We start from the raw sequence: 27,778 nt of genomic DNA, 5'->3' as shown, positions 1-27,778 counted from the left end.
CACTATATTCAACCACTCGATTTTACGTGTAACGTTTTAATATCAAATGCTGCTGACATAAAACGGAATGTAACATCTGTCACGTGTTTTGAATTGTACGACCTTTCGTTTTTGAAGTCAAATTTATTTAGTGACGTGACAAGATTAGAATTTCCAGATCGAATTTGAATACTATGTGTTATATATAACGTTTGAGTGAAACTTTCAGACACAAAATAGTTTGACAACAGCATTGGCTAAGTGAAGACGATTCTGTCAGGTATAAGAAGTAGTATATGAGCTATAATTTTTTAAGTGCAAATTCATTGGGCACCTTCTGCTTAAAATTTTGAAGTCGAATTAAAATACAACGTGTTTTACGTAACGTTTCTGAGAATAGTTCCTTCCCTACCTCTCTTATGCCAGGTGTAAATTGTGCGCGTGCAGTGTGAGCGCGTAGAGACTAACTAATTTCAAAGTCCATTTTTAAAAATCGCTAATAGTAAATGATGACTAGCGATACATAACGCTGTCCCTACAGCTATTGTTTTATAGTAATAAGCCCCTTATCTCCCAAACGATATAGACCCGATCACCAAACGGCTATTGATATGGTTGGCTTAATATAATTAACGCACCTATCTGCTATTCCAGTTTTACATACAAACAGTTTGTATACGATTTTTGTTGTTTTAATGTGCGCTCTATTTCTCTAAAGTATTATTTACGATTGAATATTTTCGCTTTTTTTCTTAATTATTTATTAAATTATAAAATATCGTTAAAGTACCTAAAATTTCTTTTTAATCTTTATATATACCATCAGTTCTCTAAACGAGATTGAATAGAGAGAAATCTATATAGAATCGATTTATGATTAGTAAAAATAATTAAGTTTATATTACCATAATCTAAAGTTGTTCAACTTTTTTAATGAGATTTATATCTTTTATTTTAACTTGTTGGTTTAAATACATCTTTTATTATACAAGAAAACAGACTTTTGATTGAATTTATAACTAGGTATCTCGATAATTGCATATTATTGTCTTTATAATTCTGTTTCTGGTGATATCGGTTTACATAAATTAGACATCCTACCCGTAGAACCATTTTACATTGTCGCGTAAAAATCGGGATAAGAAAAATATACTTTATTGTAAACATGTAGGGTATATTTTTGCAAGTCGCCGTCAAGCTTTTTGCCGTACACAGCTCCAGATTTAGTCGGTAATTGAATATTCACATCTCGATGGTTGCCTGTTCAACGTTTTGATCAGTCGTAGTAAAAGCGGATTTTGATCGTCTTTCAAACTTCGAGTAAATCAGAATCGGTTCAGTTATAAATAGCACTATGTACATCAATGTTGTTCCTAATGGATATGACATTATAAATAAATTTCAATAAATTATATGAAGTTATGTTGAATGTAGTATAAAAAGTATCTTCGTTTAGGATTTTTGTAATTTAAAAAACGAAATAATTATTTTTATCATGTTTGTAAAATGTTACTTAAATTTATCACAATAAAATTGTTATGTATTAATAAATAGAACATAAATATAACAATAATCTTCATACTTAAAAAAAATATCTTGAAGTGACTGTTACTCTTGGTTCTGTTGAATACTACATTCTTTAGTTGTAGATTCGAATTACATTAAATAAAAAACTGCAATTATTTAATTAAAGGATTGATTTTCATTTATTATACTTTTTTAATTATAAATTAATTTACCGATTGATTGTAAAGCAGCTAAAATATCACGAAATCCCCTGAAGAAAAGCTTCCGACTTCTTCAATTTACATTCTTACAAATGTTTGCAAAATATTGTTTATCCAATAAGTAAGCTAAGTTATTTTTAAAATAAAACGGGTATGACTTACGTGTTGTTGGCGGAGGAGAGCCTCCGATGTAGGCTGCGCAGCGACATGGCGTACCCCTAGCAGGGCGGACTGCCGCTGCCCTTGCCGCGCGGCCGGCGCAGCGCGCGCGCACCGAAGAACGCGCCTTCCTCGTTGCACGACTGCGAGCGCTGCGACGCCAACATGCCGGCCGCGCGGCTCAGCGCGTGCAGAGGCCGCACGCGCGCGCGCCTACCCCACCCGCACCCGGCCACCACCTCAATCTTGCCGACCGGGCACAGTCTGGCCGAATGCCTACGACTTTTCACGAAATATCTATCCTTCAAATGTTAGATACTAATGTAAAACCAGTCCGACTATTTGCTCCCATAAACGTCACAGTTGATGACTGTCTCACTAAATGCATTCACAGACACACGCGCGACGCACCGAACAACGCGACTTGGCACTTGTGTTCACTTATCGAAATTATTACTTAATCTACCTATCACGTATATTATAGGATCAATTAAAGGCGCTTTATTTGTTGCTTTATATAATTTAAAAAAATCTAATTAAATCTTTATCTACGCTGTCTGTCGTATCTGAAACAAATAAAATTTATTATTAGAATTTATTAAAACAACGTATATATTTTTATGCATTGTAAATGAATAACGAATCCATCGACCCTGGTATTTATAGTAATAATTCATTTAAGCCACACCAATTTATGGTTTGTCAGAATGTCCACATGCCAACTCATTTCAGAAGTAAAAAGTTCTCATCGCCATAATTATTTACTTCGAATGAGTCGTGTTTCAGTGTTTAATGAAGTTACGTAATGATTTTTATTCTAATTGTTTTGCCGGTAGGTATGAAAAGTTTTTAATGTTAAGGTCAGTTAGAGGTAACTCAATAAATCCTTCTAATCTGCACGCAAAAGTATAATATGGAAAAGGTCTAGATTGTAACGAATCTGATCCACATTTCAGAATTTTTAATAGAATTGTCAGATAAAAAGGCAGCGGGTTCGAATTCAAATTGTTTGCTCCAATATTAACTGTTTTTAAGAGCATTTATTTTTTTATAATTCAAATCCAACCAACCTACATGTTAATGCAGCAACCCATACTAGAACAGTGCAGTGGAATAATCTCCAAAACTTTTTCTTAAAGGCCTGTTCAATGTTGACATTTCAATATAAGTGAAGTACAGCAATCAGTTATTTTTACTTAATCTTTACCAGGTTATAAACAAACATTCGTTATTCTAGTACTTTGTTTTCTTTACGAAATTCGATACAATGCTTTTTAATTTTTTTTTAAATCTTTTAATTTAATAAATTAATTTGTGACTGCATTTCTGATTATTATAAACTTTTAAAAGTATTTAGTAAGGAAAACTTATAATGTAAGAACTTTCCGGTCTTCGCCACAACGTTTTTTTATTGCAATACTTCTTGGTAATGAAACCATAAAGCCATTCTCAATACATGTACCAAAGCCTTATTATTCAAACAAGTTGCCAATTAAAGCCAACAAGTTCTTTAGTCTTTTGAATAAACTTTCTAAATGGGTCCCAAGCTTAATTTCACCAATGTTTTAAAATCTTTACAAAAGGAACTTATAAATAAGTGTCGCGGACAGTTTGGCGATTAAGGTTAAAATTTTTTCATTAAAAGTTGACCCGCCATCATCTTTACGGTGTATTTATTCGAGTTGAATAATAATATTTTGAACCAAGTGTATTTGTAAGGAAGTTACTTTTTAATTTTAAAAAGGAATTGATCTGTATTGTAACTTACGTCATCCGCTTCTTGTTTACAAAATGTACTAATTTGACGTAAATTTATGAAAGAAAAAAATTACTAAATATATTTCAATTACACAACTGCCTAAAAAACAGTTCATGTATGTATGTGTTTTAGTATTCCACCATAACTTTTAAATGTCTTAGCAGATTTGGATGTGTTTTATTAGAATCCTGTAAATTAATATTTACTTTTTAGTTTGTTTTCGGCAAGACAGTTGATTTTTAAATTTTCCATGTCGTCGTAAGTAGTTTTTAAGATTAAATAGTGTATTCAGGCTCTCTTGCGAAGGTCGCAGAGAATCATAGCAATGAGGATGATACGCGGATATCGTACGGTGTCGTGGACGGCGGCGACACTTCTCGCGGGCGATACGCCTTGGGAACTCCAGGCGGAGGTACTCGCGGGAGTGTACCGGTTCCGGGCGGAAATGAGGTTGCGTGGCGACCGTCCAGGGTTGGAGGAGGTGCTGAGATTCAGGACTCTCACCCAGCAAGCCCTGATTTGCAGGTGGGAGGAGGATCTGAGGTCCCCATCAGCAGGCCTAGCGACAGTGGAGGCGATCCACCTCCACTTGAGTTGCTGGGTAACGAGAAAAGGAGGCACACTGACCTTCAGACTAACTCAGGTGCTTACCGGACATGGGTGCTTCGGTAAGTACCTGCACGGAATAGTCAAGCGAGACGTAACGCCCTCCTACCATGAGTGTGCGCCTACGACACTCTGATGTAGTTTGCCGCTCGTGGGCCTCAGCGCCTTTCCCTGGCGACTTTAATCGGCGGAGACCTCTCCCTGCCGAGTGTGATAAATGCCATGCTTGGTAGCGAGAGGTGCTGGATGGAGATGATCTCCTTCTGCAAAAATGTCATGTCGACCGCTGGTTATTAGTGGGTATTCCGGCGCCCCCATAACCCCTCACCTCATGTGGGAAAAATACGTAAACATGTTTATCCAGCGAAAAAAAGACTATCTTGTATTCGTAATGTAATGTTATTAATATAATTTTTATATAAATTAAGATTTTAAAACCTATACATTAAAAAGTTATGTTTATAAAATAAATTTATGTAATTTTTACCGGGAAGTGAATGAATGCAGAGATGCCAAAAGATACTGAAAAGAGAAACTTTTTTCTCAAATGAGTGATGCAAAAGCGAGACGAGTGGAAAAGAAAACAGTCTACGTAAATTCGTCTCTTGCTTGGTAGTGAGGAGATCTGCATGGATCCAGAAACCAGAATTATATGAACGTGGTGGAATAAGCTCCATATATTGTGGCATTAGTCCAGCAGTGGGGCACTTACAGGCAATTACGTGTTACTTTACTAAAATTTAAAACAAACAAATTGATTACATACAACTAGTGAAATTTTTCGATCTAATTTTTATTACTTAAAAAATGAACATAATACAGTCTGTTCATTCATATCCGTAAAAATTGCGCGTTGCCTAGAGCTAAATGTTCCCACAACTGTAGAACAACGTGAAATGAAAAGTTTCAAGTTGGAATATTAAAACAGTTTTCCCGACTATTGTATCAAATTTTATAAAAAAACTCGAGGCCTGAAATATATTCATAATATGGGTGAAAACAAAATATAAACTTCAATTATATTTATCAATATACAAAAAAATATCATCCTATCATAAAAATGACAATAATACCAACTTAAAAAAATGTCACAAAAAATAAAAGTCAATAAAAATAAAAATAAAACAATGAAATTAAAGTCTTCATCAAAACCAATATTACTCGTTTTTATTTATATTATCTGTATTTTTGAAAGCGCTTATTACAGGAACACAACCTGACTTAAAAAAAAAAACACCAAGTTAGATAGCACGTATATTAACGACTATTAATATCCGCGGATTCACCAGCACAGAATTCGGTTTGTTACAAAAAGCCTTTACAATCTGTTATTATAACGTACATGATGGTCATTCGAATTATACATAAAAATATTAAAATTAATAGCTAGCAGATGTAATCTATAATAGAAAAAAATGCTTGTTTTGGTTTTGATAACTCGCAAATAGTCATATTAACTTAAAAAGAGACTTAGTTTGAAATTACAGACTGACGCTCCGATTTTATTTATTTGTATAGTTGGTTATATGCAATATAGCTTCACGCTACGACCCTGAGGAGCAGAGCGTTAATCATAAATATAAACCAATCTGACAAACTATACTGGTATTTAGTTAATCAAATGAACTTAGTTCAGTTTAGTTTAGTACTCATGTGTATAAAATCATATATAATGAAAATGCTATTCAGGAAAAATCATGGAGCAAGCTAACTTTTAATAAATATAATTTATTGAATTGATCATGTCTTATTTTTAAAAATTAAACGATGATAATAAACGAAAATAATTTGAGTTACTTAAAAAAATACAAAACCAATATGTTTAAAAAGTTACTACTTCGCTTATTGCGCTTATTGTCACTAACTAATTCGCCAAAAACTGTAAATTGACCGAATAAACAAAGTAAATAGTTTATATATGTATTTTAAAAGTATTAAGGCCTCCTCTCCCTATTTGAGGAGAAGGTTTGGAGCTTATTCCACCATGCTGCTCCAATGCGGGTTGGTGTATTTTAAATGACCTATTTTAAAACAAAATAGTAAATTTATTTTCAAGTATCCACTTAATACAAAAACATAAGAAATCATAACAAATGTATACTTTACATCCACTAAAATACACTGCAAAATATAACTTAAGCTGGCTACTACTTAAAACGCTCTTACCTCTAAGTTTAACATGAGTTAGGTTGCAGTAAAAATATTTGAAATTTCTTCGTAAAGTGTACAACATACGAGTATATAACGTATGGAGATGACATTATTCATTTTAAATGAACGTAACTTGGCTTGAGTAATGTAGACAATGTCGTTGTGCAAACTCACTTTGTTGAGTTCTGAACCGGTTTTTAGCCTTTGCGAACATTATATTTATTATATGTATAATGTATATATTATAATAAAGGTTTTTTGAATTCCATTCATTTATTTTCAGATACCGAATATTCTTCAAATAAAATTTTGACACTTTTCAAACATATATTGTATAAAAATGATTGTTTTTGTTAGTATATTTTATGGCGATTGAGTTTAAGCAATGTTCGTTGTTATTGCATTGCAACTCATACTGGTCATCTGCTGGCACACATTAAAACAGTGAACTAGATTGATTCTTCTTGTCTTTTCAATTTAATTATTTTTTTTTTATATTATAGGTAGGCCGACGGGCAAATGGGCCATATGTTAAGTAGTCACTACCTATAGACATTGGTGATGTAAGAAATATTAACCATTTTTTATATTGCCAATACGCCAACATCCTTGGAAACGAAAATTTTATGTCCCTTGTGCCTGTAGTTACACTGCTCGTAACGGGCTTGCACAAATCGGCAAACATTGTAAATATTTAACTAAACATTAGTGTAACTTGTGGTAACTGATATGGATATAACATATTATTATTAAAGAAAGTCTATCATATTTATACGAACGAAGTAGGGATCATAGTTACCGTTATAACTGTCCCTGGCGAATTGTCGCTAAACTAAGTTATCTGTATGTTCTTAGAGGTCGCTTGAGCGAGTCTATTGAGTTAAGCCTTATTGATCCCGAAGGCATTTTGGACAGACCAAAGATCCAAAGGAATCGCTTACTATTGTTGTGTTAGAAATTAAATTATTACTATAAATGTAACAGCATATCATATTTCATTCCATTTTTAATAACGCGAATACTTATTGTGTCTTTATTATTTCACGATTAATTCTAAGCGCATCTTGAAAAACATCTGTATATTAAAATTAAATTTAATGTTCCTTCTACCATCGTCGCGTATTCTTCGGCCATGGAAACTATAGTGTTATGTCTCTTGTGTATGTAATAAGACGGGCTCAATCGCCTTCCAAATCGAAAACCAATAGTATAATGGTGAGGTGTTCGGCGATAGATTAACAATATTTTCAAATAGATAGAATACGTGAAATATATATAAGTATATAAAACTTTACTGCATGGGCATGCATTTGGCATTTGGCAACCTTCGTCAAGTCCTCAAGTCGTCTATACCGCAATGTTTGAAGACGAAAGTCTTCAACCAATGCGTCTTACCTGCCATGACATACGGTGCCGAAACGTGGACACTAACTGCGGGACTAGTCCACAAATTCAAAGTCGCCCAGCGTGCTATGGAGCGAGCTATGCTCGGAGTATCTTTGAAGGATAAGATCAGAAATGAGATTATCCGGAAAAGAACCGGAGTCACCGACATAGCTTGCAAAATTAGCAGGTTGAAGTGGCAGTGGGCTGGTCACGTATGTCGTAGGACCGATGGCCGTTGGAGCAGACGAGTCCTAGAGTGGAGACCGCGAATCGGCAAGCGCAGCGTAGGGCGCCCTCCAGCCAGGTGGACCGACGACCTTAAGAAGGTGGCGGGCACCAACTGGATGCGGAAGGCGGAGGACAGGGAGCTTTGGCGCACCTTGGGAGAGGCCTATGTTCAGCAGTGGACAACGATTGGCTGTTGATTGAAAACTTTACTTTTGCAACTAATGTAACAAATTCTAAAGACAACTATTTAAAAATCGCTGTTTTTCAAGTAAATTATTTATTTTATAAAGAATACTCCTGGTGTTATATATAATATCATGAAATCTAGGATATTTATTGAATAATTTTAGGGCCTTGTGTATGTCTCAGAACTAAATCCAACAAATGCAATTCCTACCACGCCCTAATAAAGTGTCATCGTAATCCATTAAACCTTGTCCTCTAAAAAAGAACGACTTAGTCCAGCTGTGGAATTTTCACATGCTGTTACTATTATTACTACTACTATATATATACACTATGTTTACTAACTTACAGAGCTCCGTTTTAGCTTTCAGAGCGTGCACCCAAAGCTTTAAGCGCTTCGTTTGGTGGCTTTTTGGGTTCACAAATTAAAGACCAATATGAGGGTAGCATCTCCATTTTACCGAACAGATGAAAAACGTAAAAGTCATATTTTTGGTGCAACTCAAGCAATGCATTTAAATTTAATAGATGTAAACAGCAGGAGTGTACTCTACACTATCACTAAGCTTGCATAAACAAATTTCACTTTTCTTGTCAATAAAATATTTTATTATAAAATGTTTTCCCGGAATATTCAAAAGCTATTTACAATAAGAATTTAATGTCGATATATAATTGTATTAGAATATACATTATTAATAGACACAATTTAATCAGCACATACATTATTCATTAAAGCTCTTCCAATAATAATTATAATAATAATAATTATTATAATTATACGGATAATTAACATAATATTGTATTTCCGTACCGTAACCGTAACAGCCTGTGAATGTCCCACTGCTGGGCTAAAGGCCTCCTCTCCTCTTTTTGAGGAGAAGGTTTGGAGCTTATTTCACCACGCTGCTCCAATGCGGGTTGGTGGAATACACATGTGGCAGAATTTCAGTGAAATTAGACACATGCAGGTTTCCTCACGATGTTTTCCTTCACCGTAAAGCACGAGATGAATTATAATCACAAATTAAGCACATGAAAATTCAGTGGTGCTTGCCCGGGTTCGAACCCACGATCATCGGTTAAGATTCACATGTTCTTACCACTGGGCCATCTCGGCTTATCCACTGGGCCATCTCGGCTAATATTGTATTTGGCTGGTAAATATTATTGAAAATATTTATGTTTATTTTTTTCTATGTATATAGAGGAATTAAGTGGCATTTGCTACCAAGCGATCGAAAGCCTAGTGCATGACCCTCTGTAACACAATAGCCACATTTTTACATCTATCAAAAATATTATAACAAAAGTATCTTTTCTCGTAAGTATAGGAGCCGTTATAACTCACGTACGAATGAACAATGACGTTAGATGACACAATAGGCTAGACAAAGACCGCATTTGATAATTGTCGAGGCGATTTTGAATTTCACTTTTGTCTACGGTATTCAATTTATAACGTCAATTCTTGATCAAGTGATAAGTCAAAAGCTAGGTCATTTGAATACATTTTCATATACTTCTTTTTTTACAAACAAAATCGAAACGATTTTCGACTGTGTAGCTTTGTCTAGGGCCACAGGTGAATGGCAATTGAATGAATACTTAAAACTCTCTAAATATTTTTAACACCCAAAATTATAATAAAAAAATATCACTTATGTTAAATGAAAAATCTCAGTTCAATATTGCAATTGGATCTTTTCCTGAAAAGTTAAAACGAAATGCCAAGATCAGATGTTTTGGTCCGAAGAATGAAAATAGTTTTAAAAATGTCTTAGCAGAATTTTTGCTTAACTGACTTTGCATACTCCGAGATCGCTTGAGTGAGCTCTAGCAATTATAGATTGTATCTTAAGTAAACTGATCGTTGAACGCGTTGTATAAATTAGTTCTATTTTTAAATTTTACAAACATCAACTTTATCGGAAAGATTTTATTGAGGTGTAATAAAATATATACTATGAACGCAACAAAACATTTATAGCTTCAAACTTTTACAATTGATTTTAAGATATCAGAACTTTTATACTTGTCAATTTTAACTTTTTTTTTGTATGATCCGATTTTGTAAATTATTTTTGTTTTGCGTTGTGTTTTTTTGTTTGAAAAAAAATTATAACAATATTATATTTTTCAAAATATAGCTTAATTTATCAGTTCATTTTATTAAATCATTTAACAAGATGCAGTTTTTGAGATATAATAATAAAAAAAAACTAAATCAACACCGCTTTTCAAACTCCAAATTTGCAATGAAATATTATAATGAATATATATTATTTCATGTAAATTTAACGTTAAGTTATTATTCTATTTAACAATGTGAAAATCTATTGGATATCGGTTCAATTCAGTTAACACTTAAAACATCCCCCGGGTACATCTCGATCGTTCGTAGTGAAGTTAACCCTAGTCTTGTATACAAATGCTTTATGTAAATTAATTGACGATACTTTTAACTGGAAAGTGTAGTTTTACATTCGTTTGTTTTTGTTATTTTTATAACGAGCTATACGTTTCGTTTGAACGTTTACATTAAAGTTTTATACTGATTTATTTTCGTTAGACTAGCTACTTATTTATTAATAAAGACTAACTACCCGTCCTGAATTCACACGGGCTTACAGCTTTTTTTTGTAATAATATAAAGAAATATTTTATAGTATCAAGGCAAAATTAGTTTTTTAATTAAATATGGAAAAAAAACTTTGAAAGAACCGTTTAAATTGCAATACATAATATTAACCAACGTCTTAATGTATTCAATATTTATATTAATAATTATATATTAACTGAAAAATTAAAATTAGCGCAAAGCATTTTAGTATTTATTATAAATATTATATCATTCGACAGATACGAGTCCAAAACCTTAAGTGAAAATAAACGTGAAAAAATACAAATACACGCGATACTTATTTATTGTTAGTAAATACATTTTCCTGAGAACGTTGACGGACCCTAATATGGGACAAACCTGCGTTGACACATTGGCCCGTCTCATATCAGGGAAACAATATTAAAGGCCGGAACCGCGGCGGAAAATGCTGAAGTAAACAATTGACGCATATATTCGTTTCTTATTTCAAATTATGTTTTTGTTACGATCGAGTTGGACCGTGGATTAATAGTGAAAAAATATTAATAACACAACGGGTAGATTTTCGCCCAGAGGATCAGAATTGCGAGTCAACGGAGAAAAGCTACTAGCATTCTTACCACATCTACGCGATTTATTTGTGCAGAGCTAATACACTAAAGAACACAAGCCCCACGCCTCTCTTATGCACTGTATACAAACATATTTTCTTACCTCCCAACCTATCTCTTTGTGAAAATAATCAAGCTTAAAAGATATTCAGGGATTATAGGGATTATTAGAGTTATGCCAATTAATTTAAAGATACTTACTCATTTAAAGTGATTTATAGTTATTTAAAATATTAAGATTTAGCTACCTAAAATATATTGCACATATGAATACGTTTTAGTTGAACAATATTCAATAGAAAAGTACCTAACATATGAGTTTTTTCTCTGACTTCATTCATTCGAAATTAAACTTACTAACAAAAAAAAATACAACGTATAATAATACAATACAAACGCATATATATATTAAGATATTTATGATGCTGTCATATTTTTTACCAATGTGTGTCGCGACAGCTATTCTCAACAACAACTAGCCAACTGCGTACAAGATATTATAGTGCATAAGTATGCGCAAATACAAGTGCACTGCTCTCTCTATACCCTCAGTATTCCAGTAAGACTCGAGGCAGAGAGATCGGACGCCACCCTCGAGTTTACGTGGAAGATGCGTCCGAGGCCGAATGTAGTGATACATAATGTTATGCTTAAATAATATAATGCAAAGTTTTGGACTACCGGCTAATACTGAGAATTTATTGAAAGAAAAACCTAAGCCATTATAGGCTCGACCGGGAATTCGAGCGCTCTTTTTGTACTCGTAAAAGCCGTAAACAACGAGACAGTTAAAATTATTTATTTGTTATTAATAATACGATTTATATATGTATACTATATTATATAGTTTTAAAATTTAAACTAAACTATTGTTTTTTTTTTTCTAAAAACAGATTAGTATTTTTCAAGGGAATGAATTCGAATTTAGCATTTGAAAAAAAAAGAAAGTGTAGCTTTTCTTAATATATTCAAATTTTTTATTGATACAATTATATTATACATGTAAAAAAAATTATATTGAAAAAAGCTATATTGTATTTAAAAATAATACAAATATCATTTTTAATATTTTCAAAGAATACTGATAATAAACTAACTATGTCCTACAACTTCATCCGCGTTAAATTCTGACTATAGATGTCTGTTTCATACAAATGACTAGAACATAGCCAAGTTCATCTTATCAACTTAATATCTGTACAGTTTGCCAGATTGGTTGCTCTTTACGTTTATTGCTACACTCTTAAAGTTGTTGCCTGAAGTTATATACCCTTCCTCAATAAACGGGCTATCTAAAGAAATATTTTTTCAAGTTGAACTGATAGTTTCTGAGATTAACGCGACCCAAAAACAAACTCACCAGCTTTATAAGTTTAATATATACTCTTTACTTATATTTTTTTATAAAACTCGTTACTTGCTTTTTTACGTGCACATTTTGATTCAACAATAATATTTACTTTAGATAAAACTAAAGTTAACTGAGCGAAATATAATTAATGTTATTATTTGTTATTAAGTTTTCTGAAAATTCTTGCCAATTATGTTAGTTTAATTCTGTATGGATTGTACTGGCAAAATAAAACACAAGTGTTAAAAATTCATCCGACGCGTTTACTTTTCCTTACGATATTTTTATCCACCGCCGCATAACATATGAAAGCTGATTCAAAGCTGGCACAGACTGGTTTTGCGAGGTAGAAAATGCACTGTTGTGGTTTTCCAGACATCTAGGTGGTGTGGATAGAATTTAGTATTCTGACGCAACGTCCTTTGGTGAAATTCGTGACGTTACAAAATTTTTTTAGTTAATCAATATACTACAACGAATAACATCAAGTATACTAGATTGTAAACAAAATATTTCATAAAAGAATGATTATTAATAGACAACACGTCAATAAGATGAGAGAAGCGAAGTTAATAAGTCTTGACACAATTTTGAAGGGCCCAGTGAGGTTCGACTTCCACACCTTATATCGATTATTCGCCAGGTCTATTTTCGAGGTACTTGAATATTATGGGAAGAGTCATCGATGAAAGCTTTGTTAGTTCTCCTCACTATTGCGCTTGGTGGAATTGCTTTACGTTCACAATTGATGAGATACTGAATGGTATAGAAAATATCTATACACTTTCTTTTAAAAATATTTTAACGCGTATATATAGTATTAAATAATTTATTTTATCTCTTGGCTCAGTACATATTGTCATTCATGTTTAAAAAAATCCTCGAGATATTTTAAATGATACATACAATAACACAACAAACAACACACGTAGACATTACCAAACAAAGGAATTGTGAGCACTTAGAGTTCCCACAATACAATAGCTTATAAATGACAAGTCAAAATAATGTAAAGTCGCAACTCATACAGTTTAAAACTAAATATTGATTCAACCAGTAAATTAAATTAAAGAAATATTATATATCCTATTTCACCTTGCAGTAAAATCGAGAGCTTTCGATTAAAAAAACATTGCAATTTCAACGCAATGCAATAAATAAATACAAATACTGTTAAGTTTTGATTCGAAATTGCATTTACGGTTACATACGGTTTTCAATTCATAACGGTCCCGTTTTATACCGGTGTCATACTGTACGCGTGATATCATGGGTTGAATGATCTTTCATTGTTTTAAGGCTTGACAAATTCCATTATCAATACGATGTACTACTTAATATATCGACAACGTCGGCCGCATGTAAACTTAAAAGAACAACGATGTCTTGTCAATGCCAAGATTATTGATTTATAATAAAACAGAAAAAAACATAGCATAACATTTATAAGAAATAAACCTTTTTTTTAAATATTGCAATGTATTTTTGATATAGATATATTATAAGAAATTACTGTAATGCGACTTCTTTTTTTGGGTATATATATGTGATATTAATTTTACCCTTTTATAAGCTTCCCGTCCCGACTTCATACAACTTAAATAAAGACTTTATCATGTGGTTTTTATTTATCAATGATATGTATAAAAATTTGACAGCCGATCTGTTCACCCGTACTGTGCTAATGCATTGTAATCACCTCATAATATGATATTTTTCACGCGGATATTTAAATATATCGTAAGATACATAATATATAATGTTTCTTAAATCTATTTTGATTTTCAATCTGTAAAAGGTCTATTTACCTAAATAAAACGTTAAAAATCAATATATTATTTATTTGTGAAGGTTTAATACTAACCCTTTAACAGAATTAACAGAGAAGAACAAGCTGATCTCCTGGCTAAACTCTTTGCTGACAATTCCGTCATCGATGATTGTAGTGCGCTGCCACCTACAATACCTTCATGTGGCCATACGATGCCTGACATTAAAATCAGGCAACGTGATGTGCGTGCGGAGCTGCAATCACTTGATGTACGGAAAGCTAGCGGTCCCGATGGAATACCAGCCATAGTGTTGAAGAAGTGCGCAGCGGAGCTGTCTCCTGTGTTAACGCGCCTGTTCCAACTTTCTCTCTCTTCGGGATGTGTGCCGCAGGCTTGGAGAAGAGCTAATGTGCAAGCGGTTCCCAAAAAAGGGGATCGGTCTGACCCGGCAAATTATCGGCCAATAGCTATCACCTCAGTACTTTGTAAGGTGATGGAACGGATTTTAAACAACCAACTGATCCATTACCTAGAAGATCACTGTTTAATTAATGATCGTCAGTACGGGTTTCGACCAAAACGGTCCACAAGTGATCTTCTAGCGTACGTAACACACCTCTGGGGTGAAACTTTTACTGGTGGTAGGGCTTTGTGCAAGCTCGTCTGGGTAGGTACCACCCACTCATCAGATATTCTACCGCAAAACAGCAATACTTGATATTGTTGTGTTCCGGTTTGAAGGGTGAGTGAGCCAGTGTAATTACAGGCACAAGGGACATAAAATCTTAGTTCCCAAGGTTGGTGGCGCATTGGATATGTAAGCGATGGTTGACATTTCTTACAATGCTAATGTCTAAGAGCGTTGGTGACCACTTACCATCAGGTGGCCCACATGCTCGTCCGCCTTCCTATTCTATATAAAAAAAAAAAAAAAAAAAAAAGCTATCGACAAGCATGGAGAATCGTTGGCTGTCAGCCTCGATATCTCCAAGGCTTTCGACAGGGTCTGGCACAGAAGTCTTCTCCCAAGCTGCCGGCATATGGTCTGCCTGCTCAGCTATGCACCTGGATTGCCAGCTTCCTACACAAGCGTAGCCTTCGTGTTTTAGTTGATGGTTGCGCTTCACAATTCTATGTAGTGAATGCTGGGGTCCCCCAGGGATCTGTGCTATCTCCCACACTCTTTCTTTTGCATATCAATGATATGCTCTCTCTTGGGAACATACATTGCTATGCAGACGATAGTACAGTGCATGGTGGATACCACGGACGCGCAGTGGCTGGGCGAACGGAAATTGAAGAGAGGCGGAAGGATCTTGTCATTGAACTCGATAGGACGTTAGAGCTCATCGCCAAATGGGGCTCTGATAATCTTGTTGAGTTTAATGCCAAGAAAACACAGGTATGCGCTCTCACGGCTAAAAAGTCAACATTTTCCCCTCTTCCCTCCCTCTGTGGTACTCCGCTGGTGATGCAAAGCAAAATCGCCATGCTGGGAATTGACGTTCGCTGCGACCTTAGTCCAAGGGATTACATCGAGGCTGTTATAAAAACGGCTTCACGGAAACTCGGAGTTCTGAACAAGGTGCGGCGCTTTTTCACGCCACAACAACTGTGCCTGCTATACAAAACACAGGTACGGTCTTGCGTGGAATATTGCTCGCACCTTTGGGATGGCTCCGCTAAGTACCTACTTGAGGCCTTGGACCGGTTGCAGCGACGTGCCGTACGCATTATTGGCGACGTAAAGGTCACAAACACCCTTGAACCTTTACAATTGCGTCGTGAGATAGCAGCACTAAGCGCTTTCTATCGACTGTATCACGGCGAGTGCTCTGAGGAATTATTCTCTCTAATTCCTGCTTCCCCCTTCCTTCTTAAGTCCACGCGAGCTGGTTCTCGATGTCACCGCCTAACTATGACATCAATTCCATCGCGAACAAAGGAATTTGGCAACTCCTTTCTTTGTCGCACTTCCAAAAAATGGAATTCCTTACCAGCTCACGTGTTCCCCTCCTCTTACAACCCGGTTCCTTCAAACGAGGCGTGAAGAGGCATCTTGCGGGCCGGCAAGGCGAAGGCGGCTAGTGCAGAACGTTTTTTCCGTCTGTACTGGCCGTCGTCGCGTTTGGACTCTACTACCACTTACCATCAGGTGGAGTAGAGTCATTTGCCCTCCCGGCGAATATATAAAAAAAAAAAGAATAAAATACATTTTAAACATATATTTTATTATTTATTACATTAGTTATCAATTTGTGAATTAAACGTAAAAGATAAATGACAACGAAGCATGTTGCGGACTTTTTTTCTTGTATAGTTCTCTAACTTTTCTATAGAAAGCATACATATATGTCTTATTGTTCATAAGAAACGCATTCGCTTGACTATTTTATCGACTTACAAAAGTGATCTCCACGATAATCACTTTTATTTTAATAGATAATATATACGCTGAAGTCAACCCTGAAGATTCTTTCTAAGCATTGGCTAAAGAAATTCGATTATAAACTTTATATTAAAGATTAAATATTTTTGATTTGATTATTGATATTACAAGCTATAAATCTAAGTATCAAGGGATTGATACAACGTTAACAATATATTCGTCTTGCATATAAGAAACTATTAAAAAAACTTTGAAATGTAACGTAAAAATTTGAAAAATACTTTTTTGATGGATGCTGGCATTATATGAATATAACTTGCGAAACTCTAACGGTTAAGCTGTGCGCGGATGCATGAGCTAGGTAGTTGCAATTTCTTTTAACTCATAGAGACCTCTTAAGATTTTCCTCGATAACCATACGCGAGACAAATTATAAAAACGAGTTCTACAAAAAGGAACAAAATGTTTATCCTGATATGGATTCGAAACCATTGAATACCTTGGCTATATTTTTATTTCCATGCATAAAATGTAGCTCAAATTTATCATTAAAATCAAATATCATTTCAGCACCCCTATATCACATTTAAACGTTTATAAATTGATGTATAAAATTCTGATTGAACTCAAAATAAATGAAAGCGACAAGGATCTAAATAAGTACGTAATACTTATGTATACTAGATTATTCTAGTGAACGTATATCGTAATCTACCCACACTAATAACGATAAGTGGATAAGATAATGTTGGCGATTCCCCAAATCACTAAACAGCTGCAATCTAAGTGTTCAATATATTAAAAACAACCTTCGTCTGTTCAACAACATGATATATACGAGTATTAGTAGATGTTTATTTTATTTTATTCTTTTATTTTTATTATAATTGGGACAATATACAATATCAACGGCGAGTACATCACTCATCTTCGATTTGCCGATGACATTGTAATTATGGCTGAGACCTTGGAAGACCTCGGCACTATGCTCGATGACCTCAGCAGGGTTTCCCAACAAGTGGGTCTAAAAATGAACATGGACAAGACGAAAATCATGTCGAACATCCATGTTGCACCCACTCAAGTCAAGGTTGGAAATTCTGCACTCGAAGTTGTAGACAACTATGTCTACCTAGGTCAGACCATCCAACTAGGTAGGTCCAATTTCGAGAAAGAGGTCAATCGTCGAATTCAACTCGGCTGGGCAGCGTTCGGGAAGCTACACGATATCTTCTCATCCCAAATACCGCAGTGTCTCAAGTCGAAAGTCTTCGACCAGTGTGTGTTGCCAGTGATGACTTATGGATCAGAGACGTGGTCGCTCACAATGGGCCTCATAAGAAGGCTCAAGGTCACTCAAAGGGCAATGGAGAGGGCTATGCTCGGAGTTTCTCTGCGAGATCGAATCAGAAATGATGAAATCCGCAGGCGAACCAAAGTAACCAACATAGCCCGAAGAATTGCTAAATTAAAGTGGCAGTGGGCGGGGCACATTGCTCGCAGAACCGACGGCCGCTGGGGCAGAAAGGTTCTCGAGTGGCGACCACGAACCGGAAGACGCAGCGTGGGCAGGCCCCCTACAAGGTGGACCGACGACTTAGAACGAGTCGCGGAAAGCCGTTGGATGCGGGCAGCGCAAGATCGGCCAACGTGGAAATCCTTGGGGGAGGCCTTTGTCCAGCAGTGGACGTCTTTCGGCTGGTGATGATGATGATGATAATTGGGAAACATACAGTACACACCACATACATTACACAACAATTAACTCGTTCACACACCAATCAAGTTTCCACTTAAAACTAATTCATGTATGACAGTAAACAGGCAATTTTGTAAATCATAAATAATAATAATGAAGATTCAAACAGTTAACAAACAGCAAAACAATAATATATATATAATAAAAAATAAATAGATAAAATAAAAACATTGACTAAGACATTCTAGCAATATATGGGAATTCTTTTCGATTTAACGTATTTTTTCTTGAACTTTAGTAGTAAAACATCTTCATCAATATAATTAGTCTGACATTTGACAAATTAAAATATTTTAATTCAATACGCCGCAATAAAAATAAAAATCCTTATTTCACACGACTTAAAAACCCAGAGTTAAATACAAATAAAGCTATTGACTACTGCTGTAAACAATTTCTGACAGATAACATTTAATTTATATTTAATTTAATTAACTTGCCCGAAAATTCGATGACTTCCAACCCGTGGAACAGGCTGGGTTTCGAAAAGGCTTCAGTACCGTAGACCACATACACACACTAAGGCAAATAATACAGAAGACCGAGGAATAGGGCTCTTCTGGAATCCATGTAGAGATGCCTAATTGTCGGTATAACTGTCGGTATGTCCAGGTGGTGAAGTGTTTGTACGAAGCCGCAACCATGACCGTCCAAGTACAAGATCGGAGCACAAGACCAATCCAATTGCATCGCGGGGTAAGACAGGGAGATGTAATATCACCGAAACTCTTTACCAATGCATTGGAGGACGTCTTCAAGACGCTCGATTGGAACGGACGCGGCATTAATATAAATGGCCAACACATTACACATCTGCGATTTGCCGACGACATTGTCATCATGGCGGAGACTCTGCAGGATTTGGAAGAGATGCTAAACAGCATGAGCGATTCTTCAAGACGAGTAGGTCTCGGGATGAACATTGAAAAGACCAAAATTATGGCAAACCGTTATGTATCCCCGAGACCAGTGGTCGTAAATGGATCTCCACTTGAAGTTGTGCAGGAATATATCTACCTGGGCCAAACTATACAACTTGGCCGGCACAACTTTGAGAAGGAGGCTAAAAGAAGAATACGCTTTGGCTGGGCGGCATTCGGGAGGTTACGTCATATTTTTGAATCGTCGATCCCACAGTCGCTTAAGACCAGGGTCTTCAATCAATGCGTCCTATCTGTAATGACTTACGGTGCCGAAACGTGGACACTTACCGTAGGACTGGTCCACAAATTTAGGTTCGCTCAGCGAGCAATGGAACGTGCGATGCTTGGGGTTTCTCTGGCAGATAGAATCCGAAATGAGGACATTCGCCAGAGAACTAAAGTCACCGACATCGCGCTTAGAATTAGCTCGCTGAAATGGAAGTGGGCTGGTCATGTCTCCAGGCGCATTGATGGCCGATGGAGCCGACACGTATTGGAGTGGAGACCACGCTTAGGCTAACGTAGTGTAGGACGCCCTGTGACAAGATGGGCCGACGATTTAAAAAAGGTGGCAGGTTCGGGATGGATGCGGACTGCCCAAGATCGGGATGGTTGGCGTTCTATGGGGGAGGCGTTCGTCCAGCAGTGGACGGCAAAAGGCTGAAAAAAAACGTTTAATTGTAATAAATCACACCGATTTATCACAGTATATAATATGAAATATAATTAAATACGAAAGCTAACTAACAATGACGTGAACAAGTTAATGTTTTTATTGTACATATCAAAAGGCACGCATTCAAGGAAAACAACAAAAAAATAGGTAGAAGTTTAATTTTCACTCGAAAATAAAATTTCAATCGGGAAGGTTTATTTGAATCATCATTTATTAAAACAGTAAATACTCAATTCAGATGAATTCAACAACAAAATTAACAAATACTAACTTTTCATCATACGTTTGATATTTTATAGAATTTAAATAAATATATGACAATATTGGCAAATGTGAAGGTATTTTATTCTAGATCCAAACACTCAAGAAGCATGTGGACTAGCGCAATAAGGATTGCTTATTTCAACCAATGATATAATCGAAAGTAACGTTAAAAATGAGAAGAATTATAAAGACAAAGTCAGGGGTTTGAACCCGCAATCTTCCGTTAAGATTCATGCGTTCTAGTCTAGACCTTTCTACCTTTCTAGACTAGACCTCAATATACTTACACATTTCCTACAAAACATCAATCAATCAATCAATCAATCAACAGCCAATCGTTGTCCACTGCTGAACATAGGCCTCTCCCAAGGTGCGCCAAAGCTCCCTGTCCTCCGCCTTCCGCATCCAGTTGGTGCCCGCCACCTTCTTAAGGTCGTCGGTCCACCTGGCTGGAGGGCGCCCTACGCTGCGCTTGCCGATTCGCGGTCTCCACTCTAGGACTCGTCTGCTCCAACGGCCATACAAAACATATTACGTACAAATTAATACTTAATTCATCGTAAAATTAATTTCCATTCGATCTACCCGCGAATAAAGCCGTGATGACAATTAATTCCGAAATTAATAATGTTTTGAAATTACATTTCAGCCGCAATTTCACGCGGTCAAACGAGCTACCTAATATTGGTAAATAAAGACTAATTTTATCATTATAACCATACTGGGAATCCTTCAATGCGTCATTAATTTTACCAAATTAATTAGCAACGTAATTAGTATTACTCGAATTATCTTTACAATAATTTTAATTCATATTTTAATTTCATACTACATTGTATTATCTATGTATATAAGCCAAATACTACTCATTACGAGATCTCCTAAACTATGTGTCCGATTGATTTAAAATTTGTCACAGTTCTCTGCCCCCAACGTAGACGCTCACTAAAAACAGATTTTACGCAAAATCAAAATACATTTTTCTTCTTACCTACCCGTGCAAAGCCGGAACAATTAGCTAGTACATTATGTGTGTAACATAACATGTATTTATGGGCATACTTAATTTATATACTTATGCGTAAATACCGTAAAGTTTTGTACGTATTTTTGGTATTTATTATAAAAAGAAGAGAATGGAATTTAAAACGGAACGTGCCATGTTTGTAAAAATTGAGATGTTTCAGCAACTCGCGTTACTATCATATTTCATTATTGTATAAAAATAAATATTTTTTGTATTAAATAAAATACTTTAAAAAAAGCATTAAATATAAAAATACTATTATGTAAAGTGCAATTGCGAAGTCGAAAACAAAAAAGGAAAAAATATTTTCTTGATCCCTGTACTTGGTGTAATCGTGTTATTGGATAGCCTGCCCTTTGTGGATATCAAGATAAAAATAATATTGATCGATAATATGAAAACTACGCGAACTTGAGTCTTACAAGCATATATGAGTGTAATGTTGCCGTTAAACATTGTTAAAAAAAAGTTTTGTTGTAGTAAACATGTGGCATTTCCCCTCCGGATAGCGGAGAAAATACACTGAGAGAAAACACAGCCAGCCTTGCGGTCACCGGATAGAAACATCAAAGAGATGCATTGATTCTAAGGTCTACGCATCATTAGTAAGCTGCTGCAAACATTAGACTCTGAGAATTCTCATTCTCACTCATAATCTTAATTAAATATTTCTCTAGAATAAATCTGAAAAAGCAGATACACAGATTTATTGGTGGTAGGGCTTTACGCAAGCTCGTCAGGGTAGAACGACCGACTCATCAGATATTCTACCGCAAAACAGCAGTATTTGATATTGTTGTGTTCCGGTTTGAAGGGTGAGTGAGCCAGTGTAATTACAGGGGACATAAAATCTTAGTTCCCAAGCTTGGTGGCGCATTGACTGTGTAAGCGATGGTTGACATTTGTTACAATGCCCAGTTGGTGACCACTTACCATCAGGTGGCCCATATGCTCGTTCGCCTTCCTATTCTATAAAAAAAAAATACTTAATTTGTCTACAAATATAATCCAAAAGTTTTCATACCTATTGCATTACGTATTATAACAAAACCACAATGGGATTACGCAATTAGTTTAAATATTTATTGTAATACAAACTAGGAGATAGTAATTAAATTAAAATATAGTGAATATTGAGATGAGAACTTTACGCCTGCTGACAACCAACAAACCAACCAACAAAATTATAAGAAATATAATTTTTGAGATTGTCGGGTAGAGAATGCAGGAGCGTTAAGCCCACCTTTTGTACAATTTAATTCGGTCGTGCAATAAAACATATAAATAAATGAATGTAAATTCTTATATATGTGTTAGTGGGTGTGTGCTTACGTGAGAAAATGTATATTCTTAGGTATGTTTTTGTCATTATTACACATCCCTATGAAAATACTCTAGAATTATTTTAAAAGCATTTCATGATAAAAAAACCCTATTATACCTGAATAATAAAAACATTTCGTTAAGAACGTTCTTAATTATCTTTTCAAGCCAGCAATCCGCAGCTGACAGATATTATTGGCACTTACGAAACGATTTTTGTATTTTTTTTGGACCTTCGCGGGCCGATTGTATTAGATCATATGTATATATTAGACCAATCTTACCGAAGTTCACTTCAATTGATCGAATGGTTTCGAAAACCAAACATTCATTTTCATTATTACTATATAAAACGTAGAATATTGAAAGGGATCTAGGGAATATGGAAATCTTAAATTAATTATATTTACATACACAAAAGTTAAAATTACAATTTCCAGGAATCCAAGGCTGTCTATTCACTCCATGTCTATATTTATAAATGGATTAGGGTGAATATCAGTTAAGCGTTTTACGGAAATTTGCCGCAAGCGAGATCCGATTTTAATTAATGGCTTACTCACTGATATAGACTCCTTACGTAACTTGACGTCGGAAGTGTAACACGGTTAGTGGATCATTTTATCTTCAGATATAAGGCCTTTGATACACATAGCAGAAGTCGTGGAAAATTTACTGAAGTAATACTTTATAAAACAATACTTAAATTTGTTTTTATTTAAGCAGTAAGTAAATTTAAAAAATATATTTATCTGTAGATTTTTTTAATGAAGTCTCCGTTTTTAAAACTTTTAGTCAACACTTGCAAATAATTAATATGCATAGTTTATTACAAATTGGCAACTTGTACAGTTTGCAATTGATTAAGCAATTTTCCACCTAATTTCGTTTCGAATAGGATTTATAAAAGGGTACACGTCTCCGAGACATAACCTACGTCATGCCCACCGAGCGTTACGGTCGTCAATCTTCTACGTGACACTTTGGAGGGTACCCCACGGTTCATTCTTGACTTAATAACCGGTCACGATCAAGAACCTTAAGGCGTATTAAAATTCTTATTTCATTTAGAATATATTAATGAAAAATATTATAATATTTATTAAAAATGTCTTTTTTAAAATGTCAATCAATATTGCGTGCCGCGATCTTGATTGCCAATTCGTATATAAAAATAGATATATATAAAAAATATATTAGTAAATATATTAATAGATATATGTATTTATATCATTCAATGGACAAAACCAATGTTGTTGGACTACGCTAATGGACTCTGTGACACTGGTACACTGAATGTATTCATTTTACAAAAAATACACATCATTCCTCTAATTTTATTTATAACAAAATTATTTTATGATATGATGAGATATTGTTGAAAATTGTTTCACTTAGTTCTATGTGGTGCGCGCAACATTTTCGCTTGCAGGCCTGGACTTATAGACCCAAGACCCTTAAGCACTTTGACATTGGCTGACTGACAGCCGGCTGGGCCGGTGCTTTGTAGGCCTAAGTATAAATACAGGGCTGGTCTCTTGAACGCAATGATGATATAAAAAAAGCACGTCTGACTTTAAAAAAGCGTAATCGAATCACCCAAAAATCTTTTCAGGTTCATACTATAAGCAAATTGCCCGCGTGCAATCCATGTATGAATTTAAAAAATATATAAAGTTCAAAAAAGAAACATTGACGTCCTCACTTTGTTGCAAAAAAATGGTGATGGATTTATCCGGTTAAGCGTATAAAAACTCTTTTCGCATCTTGTAATAATATATTTTTACTATGCAATTAATTACTCTTCATCTAAACTAGATTAATGATTAAACCTTCCATCACTTCGTACGAGAAAAATACGGTTAAAACTCCTTATTGTTTGAAGTTCCTGTGCTTATAAAATTTAAATAATCCATACATATTTTCAGAGTTTGAAAATGATGAATTATGAGAAAAAAAAAAACAAGAAATTTCAAATGTTAAGGTAAAACTAATTATTTTTTTCTGAAATGTCAAATCACGGCGATCTTATACGTGAAATATAAGCTCCTGATATAACGATGGTGATTGTGTTTTTTTTTTCAATAATTAATTAATTTAAAAGCAAGAAAAAAGAATGAACCGTCTTTAAACCAGCAAAGCTTATTGCTTAACCGAGATAGCATAAAGACTGGCTCCATTGCGGTAACGATCAGTGTAATATCTGCTGATATCAGCTATTGAGCTTGAGGCGCTTGTGTTCTGAGAACAATTAGACGACCTACTGGCAACAGTACAATATCGAAAGTGATTTTTAATGAAACGCCTATTTTTAACCGACTTCAAAAAACAATAACTCCTTTTTCTGTTCTCAATTCGGTTGCATTTTTTTTATGTTTGTTACCTCTGTTTATGACCTGGTCTTATTTAAATTTGAACAAAAAGATACTTCTCCTATGGGTGAAAACACAGGGTATGAACCTTTTTATGGACTCGAATTTTATATGAAGTCGTATTTGATTTTTCAACAGATAATTCTGTTAACTCGTTCGCTCATTGCTTGTGTATTTGGATTTTTCCATACATAAAGGTTTTTGTTTTTATCATAACGTAGTTCAACATCCATTTTATAATTATATATTAAAAGATATATTTATTTATTTGTATTAAAATTTAATAATTACCAAATATTAACAAGTCATTACCAATAAATGTTTCCAATAATTGACTAACACATAATTAAGAACGAGGCGTAGATGCAACGGATAAAATTATCAATTCAAAAGAGAAAGAGAAAAATACAATTGAAGAAATTACCTAGTTTTGAGGGAGTTATATGAAACATTTAAAACATATGTTCAAAGAATCTTTATTCTCAAAATAGACTAACGTCACTTACATGAAAACCATAAAGTTAAATATAATAATGGTCGCCACATAGGTACTCGGCTAACGAGATATCAAGTAAATTTCTTATGACATGAGTATTAATTTTCCAAAATATAGCGTTAGAGTCGATACTCGAACTCGTTAATTATCGTGTTAAAACATAACACGATAAACTTGCATGCTTAGTATTGTTTCATTTTACAACAGATACATAATACAACGTACAGATTTCGTTCATTTTAAATCTGCTCTGGGTAACAATTTATCTACCTATACATAAAGTAAAAATGAAAGAACTTTGTTTATTATTGTCACTTGTTTGTAAAGTTTTCTAGCATATTACAATTAACGTACAACACGCGCGAGTCTCATCGTATAATTGCTTACAAAATATAATACTGTCATTTTAACGCATGCCTGCAACATATACTTGACTTAAAATGAAAGGTACAAATCTTTCTCATATTATTCCTGTTGTTGCTTTAATATTTACATATAAAGAATCATTTCGAGTTATTTCTTTTTAATAACAAAGCGTTTTTTCATAAAATTACTAATATTCCTATTACTAAACCAGTAGCGTGAAAGTTTATACTACACACTTTTAGCACAAGCATTATCTTAATACTATATAATATCTACATTTTTTTATACACGCAGGTGAACAGGTTGATGTAAAGTGGTCACAACGGCCCATAGACATTGGTGCCGTAAGAAATATTAACCATTTACATGGCAAATGTGCAACCAACCTTGAGAACTAAAATGTTATGTCCAATGTGCCTTCCAACCAGAGTACAACAATTATGAATATTGCTATTTGGCGGTGGTATATATGATGAGAGAGTGGTCAGTATTGACCGAGCAACTTTTACCGAGCAACTATTTTTATTTTCGATGTTATATTCACATTTAGAAACAAACAATGACCAATGAATACTAATATTGATAATCATGACGTTATCACTTATTCAACATGTCTGTTCTGTTCAAACGAAGTTGTGGACAAATTAAAATCATTGAAATAATCAGTGGTATCTGCAATTAATTTTAATGTTTCATTATAATTAAAGCTTCGGATGTTATTTTATTGGATAGACTTATATACATATAACATATTCTAACCGGATTATGTTTTCTCATCACAACTAGTATAATAAATGTGGAATCGTGTTGGTTTGTCCTTATTTTAACAACGGTGCAAGCGATCCACACGATATTTTTTATTAATAAATTATTAAATAAATTATTTATTTATTTTTATAAAAAAATCACGGGACCATATAGTTGCAGATATATGTTAAAGGAACGTTTTGATCTGCCCACAAAATCAATTTTCTTTATAAAATAAATATTTTATGATGTTGTTATTTTTTTAGTGTGAAAGTATACACACAAACACAAACTTGTACTTTTGCCATTTTAATATTTTTAAATTATAGTGTCTGCCTTCGAATAACTTAAGTTATTTGTTATCTCAAGACCTTAAATCGTTACCAGTCCTCAGTTACCATTCGCCCAATCGAGTTTCGCAAATCGAAGATAAACTGTCAAGGAATTCCCAACTGACATCTACCCTCAGTCTATGTTAGATTGTAGTATTTTAAGAAAGATATAATTATTCTATTTGCAGGCTCAAATTCTATTTATATAATCGTTTTCTTTTAATACTAATATTAAAAAATCGAAAATAAAATTCGATCTTCGATTTTCGAATCGTTATAACCTATCGTAAGTAACAGTCTGTAAATGTCCCACTGCTGGACTAAGGCCTTCTCTCCATTTTGAGGAGAAGGATTTGGGGCTAATTCCACAACGCTGCTCCAATGCGGGTTGGTAGAATGCAGGTTTCCTTACGATGTTTTCTTTCACCGTCAAGCACGATATGAATTATAAACACATGAAAATTCAGTGATGCTTGCCTGGATCATCTTACCCACGATCATCGGTAAAGATTTACACGTTATAACTACTAGGCCATCTCGGCTCATAACCTATCGTATAATCTATATATACAGTTGAAATGAAA

General features: G+C 34.5%; 1 protein-coding gene across 4 annotated transcripts in view; it reads right to left on the bottom strand.

The window, feature by feature from the left end:
- The window catches only part of LOC126775077 (potassium/sodium hyperpolarization-activated cyclic nucleotide-gated channel 2), a 246,944-nt gene that overhangs the window by 205,541 nt on the left and 13,625 nt on the right, over positions 1 to 27,778 (bottom strand). For all 4 annotated transcript variants that reach the window (XM_050496819.1, XM_050496820.1, XM_050496821.1 and 1 more), the window contains exon 2: positions 1,869 to 2,431. In XM_050496819.1, coding sequence (XP_050352776.1) covers positions 1,869 to 1,915 — 47 coding nt within the window. In that variant the 5' untranslated portion in view covers positions 1,916 to 2,431. The remainder of the gene's footprint in view (positions 1 to 1,868; positions 2,432 to 27,778) is intronic.

This window comes from Nymphalis io, chromosome 17, assembly GCF_905147045.1.
Source record: "Nymphalis io chromosome 17, ilAglIoxx1.1, whole genome shotgun sequence".
NCBI classification, from domain to species: Eukaryota; Metazoa; Arthropoda; class Insecta; order Lepidoptera; family Nymphalidae; genus Nymphalis; species Nymphalis io.
Note: the sequence above shows the minus strand (reverse complement) of the source record. Positions and strands in the feature narration are given on the sequence as shown.